General features: G+C 40.1%; 1 protein-coding gene across 1 annotated transcript; it reads right to left on the reverse strand.

Moving 5' to 3' along the window:
- Positions 1-582: 582 nt before the first annotated feature.
- On the reverse strand, positions 583-6038 carry LOC104456584 (protein ACTIVITY OF BC1 COMPLEX KINASE 7, chloroplastic). The gene is made up of 17 exons (XM_010071404.3): positions 5339-6038; positions 5108-5251; positions 4811-4936; positions 4415-4502; positions 3714-3801; positions 3276-3369; positions 3056-3110; positions 2862-2953; positions 2575-2745; positions 2299-2355; positions 2141-2224; positions 1954-2038; positions 1668-1729; positions 1485-1559; positions 1283-1387; positions 956-1097; positions 583-848 (listed from the first exon to the last, which is right to left on the reverse strand). The coding sequence occupies exons 1-17, from the start codon at positions 5912-5914 to the stop codon at positions 775-777; spliced, it is 2118 nt and encodes a 705-aa protein (XP_010069706.2). The 5' UTR covers positions 5915-6038; the 3' UTR covers positions 583-774.

The raw sequence follows: 6038 nt of genomic DNA on the forward strand, positions 1-6038 counted from the left end.
GAAGAAATATAGCTTCATGACCAATCAACTCTGTTTCTTGGGATATATTGTCGGAGCAGAAGGCCTTCAAGTTGATGCAGAGAAGGTAGCTGCCATTCGCCATTGGCTGACCCCCCAAATTTAAATGGGATGTTTCGAAGAACATGAGATGGGTTTCGTAATCATTCCCCATGTAATCCATAATGATCTATCAAGTAGAGAGACTATAAATGCCAAAGAAAATAGCATTAAATTGCTCGATTCAAGGGTATGAATTTAGTTTCAAAAAACCATGGGGTATCCAACAAGTCTAGCTTTTGTTCTTTGATTGATGAGGGAAATCGCTCTAAGTTAGCCAATCCCGGTGAAGTATCTCCACTAACTCATGGGCCACGTCTGATGTGAACTGAAACCCGAGTAGTTGTCCAGACATGGGATTGGTAAAGGCTAATATAAGCAAAATTCGCACAAAAGGAAGATATTTGGACAATATTAGGCTCGTTTCTTTGGCCCTGAATCTGCATAGATTTTGGGACAGAAAAGCTTTCTTTTTATTATTTGAACCAATGTTTGGCAATGTGGAGAATGTAGGTGTAGTTTTATTATCACATGGCTCTTTTTCCCCATTTTCGATCTTCTACATTATAGGCCCGTTTGTACCGTGTACAGGTCAAGTGAAAAATAAAAATCATAGAGAAGCTATGCCTGGGGAAGAATACACTGAGGTGATGGCAGTATGCTGGAGATTAACATGTCTTGAGGAGAGAGGGCACTTCGATTTCGGGCGCTTGCCGATCATATCATCTTCTCGAACTTGTTGAGCTTCTTCACCCGTTGCATCGACCTCAAGAACAATGTAAAAAATACTCCTGGATTTGCACATAAAGTTTATTAAAAAGAACCATCTAGCAACATTGATGGCGGAAAGAACTTTTCATCTCGATGTGAAAGGGAGTGTTGATGAAAGATGAAGAACCTGCTCCGATGAATGAGCCGTTGGCGAGAATCAGACTGCCTTGGTTAGTCAGAGTAACTCCTAGATTTAGTAGCATGCCCCCGAAGACGGTATACATAGTGGCCATTTGAAGAATCGTTGCTTTCCGAGCTGCTCTTTCGGACTGGGAAACCAAGAAGAAAAATCAGTCATTTGCAGAGACTGTTGGATTTAAAATTCGATAATTACATCAGGTGCCGATAAAAGGATATGCCAGACCTCCTATGTCTAGCCCAAATCTTGTCAAATGCTCAATGAGAATGTAGCAAATTAATCGTTAGGATGGTTAAAGTAGGAATAGTAGAAAACCTCGAGCACCCGGACTCTGAGTTTTAGATCCCCTGAGTCGAGTTGATTCACAATCTCCTCTATCCGTTGGACTCTGTAAGGCATGCTTATGGTGGAGGTTCTAACCTGAATGTGTGTACATGGTTTCTCTCAGTACCAATTCTCATCAAACATGAAAAACACATGATCAAGAATTCATATCTAGATGGACTCAAAACCATACATCATCAGCTTGTTTCCTTATCTGCTCCACGAGTTGCGTGCCCGTCTGTTGTTTTGGCCTTATATCCAGAAGCTCCTGCAGGCATAATCGCATAGTAATCATTTAGTAGCGGAGATGGGTTGCTAATCATATGAACCTACTAAGGCGAAAGCCATAAATTGTTCTTAGGAAAAACAATGGAACCTGAGCGTAAGGGGCAGCAATCTTTACGAAGGAGAAATTGGGGTCGAGGGTATAGCCAATACCTGAAAAATGACAGTTATAGAGCGAGACAGAAAAGGTCAACCTCTCCGCATATGAATATCCCTGTAAGGTATCTTCGACATTACTTGCTCTTATGGCACAAATGGACATAGCTTGTTCATCAAGAATTTTGCAACTACTGGGCAATAAAGGATGTTCGATTTCAAATCATAGGAAGCCATTTTATATCGTGATCAGAAAAGAGTGGATGTGTGAGAGAGAGAACCTTCAAGAGTAGAAAATGCCTTCAAGACAAAGGTAACGGTTGATGGAAATCTGAATGACTGATCTTGGGCTATCGCAAACAAATCCTGCCATATAATTGCCATCACCAACTAGTTTCCTCTATATTCGGCCGAAAAATAATCAATTTCATTTCCCTCATGGAGCAAATGTGTAACCTATATGCATACCTCCCCAATTGCGGCGAACGTCTGCTGTTGATCTGTTGTCTGACTTAACAAGTTGTCCAAGAAAAACTTCACGGATCTCCTCACCTGAAGAACATTCAAGAATTGGTGATGCAAAATCAACAACTTCATTGCCTTCTCAAGCAAAACGCATTCCATACCGATGACAGGTCTCCAGTTGGCTGAAGCGCTCCAAGATCAATAAGGCTCTGCATAACCTGTGCAGTCACCACTCGTCAGATCAACCTGAGCAATGCTGCATAACCAGTGAAGCTAGTCCATTGTGGATTTGGACATGACTAATTTTGCATATGTTCATGGCATCATTGAAAGATGGATAATTACATTTAGGAAGCAGGCATAACGAGTCTATTTGCACAGAAAGAGTGAACAAAAAAATAAATTGCAAAGAGAAATGATAAGGGATCTGGACAGACCCTTTTTGCATCTTTCTCATAAACAGCATAGAAAAGTTCAAGCAGCCTCTCACGGGTGAATGATTTGATCTCCCCCATCATTCCAAAATCGTAGTAGATGAGCACTTCGTCCATGTCAATAGCGAGATTTCCAGGGTGGGGATCAGCATGAAAGAAACCGGTTTTCAGTATCTGCATCATTTTGTTTCTTAAAATCATCCAGCCGTATGACGAATTCAACCAACAAAAACTGCATATGGTTTTCATGATCAAGAACCAGACTTCAAGACCAGTTTAGGGTTCTGTACCTGAATCAGATATGCTTCAATAGCACGTGAAGAAATGCGAGAGCGGTCAAAACCACATGAATCAAGCAGGTTTAGCCGATCAATCTTAATACCTACACAGTATAACCAAGATACATGAGACAAAAGTGGCCATCGTGTTAATATAGATGATACTATCTTGAACCAAATTAATAATTTGTGGTCTCAGTAAAAACCTGGTACATACTCCATGGTCAACACCTTCAATGCGGTATAATCCCAATAAACCAGCTGCAACAAAAGAAACAAGGAAACATTTTACAGTAATGAGAAGCCTAAAGGAAAAAAATAACAATGGCTGTACTCTCTATAAAAGTTAAATGCATCTCCATGTGTAAGTAGCGGCAGAAAAATACATAGCTAAAGTAGTTAGGAGGCTGTTGAGGAAAAACCTACAGGCACTCGGACCCACTTTATGTTCCGAAAATCTCGGCGGAATTTATCAGCATTCTTCCCTTCATTGATGTAATCTATCTCTTGATACAAAACCCTGAAATGAACAAAGATCTACGTTCAACTCAAAAAACAGTATGCATAGAACTTGCTAGAGGAGGCAAAGAAGCAAAAGCTCTGTTATCCTACTGAACAGCATGTCGTTGAACATGGACGAGAAGGATTGCATCTTTTGATAGCTTAAAATGAGAATAGTACCAACACATTGACAAATGGACAAATACAACTAAAATAAGAAGGGGAGTGAGCTATGACACAGCAGACTCAAATTTATGATATGGAATAAAATGTTGGTATATAGCAGAGGCACAACACAATGACGAAGTAGCATGAACAACTTTAAGCTGATACAATTCAAGCCGAGTTGGTCTTTAGACTGACGTTTTACATTCTTCATAAATACCAATCCAGTCTCTTGATCCAAGAGTTTCACTTCTCTGAAAGTACTCTGAAATAAGCTTTAAATTACCTGGCCAGGAAAAACAAGTCAGAGGTGTCAGAGAAACTGTCAAAGCAATATAACAAATAATTCCCCATAACGTTCATAATATTGTCTAATAATGCCATATCAATACAATTGTCCAACTGCATCAGAACGAAAAACTTCAAGGTAGTAAGAAGTTTCATGCAAATTCAGAGCTATTACTCATAGCTTTTTAAAAGAAAAGCGCCGAGCACCCTTGTCAACCTTGTCCTTTTGGCAACTTAAATTCTGTCACATAAACAAATGCGGAGTACTCCTGAACGTGCTCAAGAAAGAGAACTTATGGAGCCAAGTATCAGATAAAAATAAGCAATTTATTTACTGCATGGCAGAAGGTGAACGCAATGACCTGGGCACAGGATGAAGTCTCTTTAGCTAATATCATGCATAGATTCAGATAGTTAAACCCACATCTGACAGCACATTCATAACACCCCATACGTTGGGACCAACACTTGGTGATGCCCATGTGAATGAAACTATACTTAACAAGTCCTGATTGAATTAAAAGGGAAAGCAAGGAGAGGAACGAAGCATAAACATTCATGGTTTAAAATAAAAATCCAAAGCTGATAATTCGAAAAGAGGTGTCACTTACGGAAATCAATGTCGAAAAGCTTCTTCAAGCCTGGTCTTTGAACTTTTATTACTACTTTCTCTCCATTATGCAGTATAGCTCGATGTACCTAAAAACAAGATCTTTCCAACGTTAAATCAGTATAATACAATCATCAAGAAAGAATTACTATGATGAGGATGTTGACTACAGAATATGGAAAATCATGCGTCGTTCTGTTTCTCCTTCTTCCAAAGTGATATTTGACATCTATACTCTCCATACTGTAGAACAGAACCATTATCACATTTCAACTTCCACTGGTTTATACCATAATTGATAATAACGTTTCTCACCATCATACAGGGAAGTAAACCAAATATCTAAAAGCGTCCAAGTAACTAAGGAAGAGTTAGAAAACAAAAACAGATCAAACACCTGACCAAGACTAGCAGCAGCTATGGGCTGATCCTCAAATTCCTTAAAGATGACATCAAGTGGAGCTCCCAGTTCACTCTCGATGAAATCTCTAGCTTTCTTGGGTGAGAAGGCGGGAACTCTGTCCTGCATTGAAAAGTGGATTTGTTTCGTATTGCAAATGGTATTGATGCAAAATGTAGTGTAACAGCGGGTCAACATAGAGCCACCCTCACAAATCCTAGGCAAAAGCAGAAGAACAAGAGAACAAGACCCTTCTTAAAAGCGATCATATCATAATCAAGAACCATGGCATACCTGCAACTTGGTGAGCTCATCCACAAATTCACGTGGAAAGAGATCAGACCTTGTCGAAGATAACTGGCCAAGTTTAATGAAGGTTGGCCCTAGCTGCAGCACACGCTCCCGCAGCCAGGAAGCAGTCTTTCGTCGCCTATCTTTCTGAGTTGCAAATGTCAATTAGCACCTCAAAATAAAAAATAGAAGTACCGACAGCTGCATTAAGCATCAAAAACGCTTAAAACACACCTGCTTGTCTTCTGAAAACCCTCCCAAATAAGCCCATTTGGCATTATCAAACAAAACACGGACACGCAGAGATAGAACAAAGGACCAAACATCTATGTTCCTCTGCCAGGAGCTATAGTTTTCATTGGCCCAACTGAATCCTTCATCCGACGGCAAAACCTTGAGCTCGTCCACTGGTGGAAACTGTTTGGTGTCTCGAACTTTTGGAGTCTTGACAAGGGACAGGTTAGGTTTCTTTTTTACTATGCTCGCGCCATTAAGAACTTGCTTTGAACCATTCACAGTCTCTATTTTGTTACTACCATTCGGGGCGTTCCTCTTCGTTACCTCACTCACGGGCATCATCTTAACGGCTCTTCCATTGGTACCTAATCTAGCCGGAGAATCGCTCTGTCTCACAGTCACCTGAAACCTATGAACTCTTTCGCCAAAGTTCACATTGCACATTTTTCTCTCAAGTTTTGTGATTTGATTTGATATAGAATTCGAAAAGCTTAAACCATCCTTCGTTCTTCCTTGATTCATCACCTCGGTGTATTGGCAATAACAGCTCTGAGAAGCCAGTATTACCACCATTTAGTGAAATCAATCCCTGTAAACGTCGACGGGAAAGTCAAAAGCACACAAGTAGAAAAGATGAAGATCAATTCGAGAGGTGTTAGATTCAATGAACTTGCAATTTTTATCAAGAAGAGGATGG

Source organism: Eucalyptus grandis, chromosome 8 (assembly GCF_016545825.1).
Source record: "Eucalyptus grandis isolate ANBG69807.140 chromosome 8, ASM1654582v1, whole genome shotgun sequence".
In the NCBI taxonomy this organism is placed as follows: Eukaryota; Viridiplantae; Streptophyta; class Magnoliopsida; order Myrtales; family Myrtaceae; genus Eucalyptus; species Eucalyptus grandis.

Coding starts and splice junctions, on each gene's coding strand:
- LOC104456584 (XM_010071404.3), bottom strand. CDS start 5,914: ATGGTGGTAATACTGGCTTCTCAGAGCTGTTATTGCCAATACACCGAG. Junction 4,503..4,810: donor CTGCTGCTAGTCTTGGTCAG/GTGTTTGATCTG, acceptor TCTTGTTTTTAG/GTACATCGAGCTATACTGCA. Junction 2,039..2,140: donor CGTTCGCCGCAATTGGGGAG/GTATGCATATAG, acceptor ATTATATGGCAG/GATTTGTTTGCGATAGCCCA.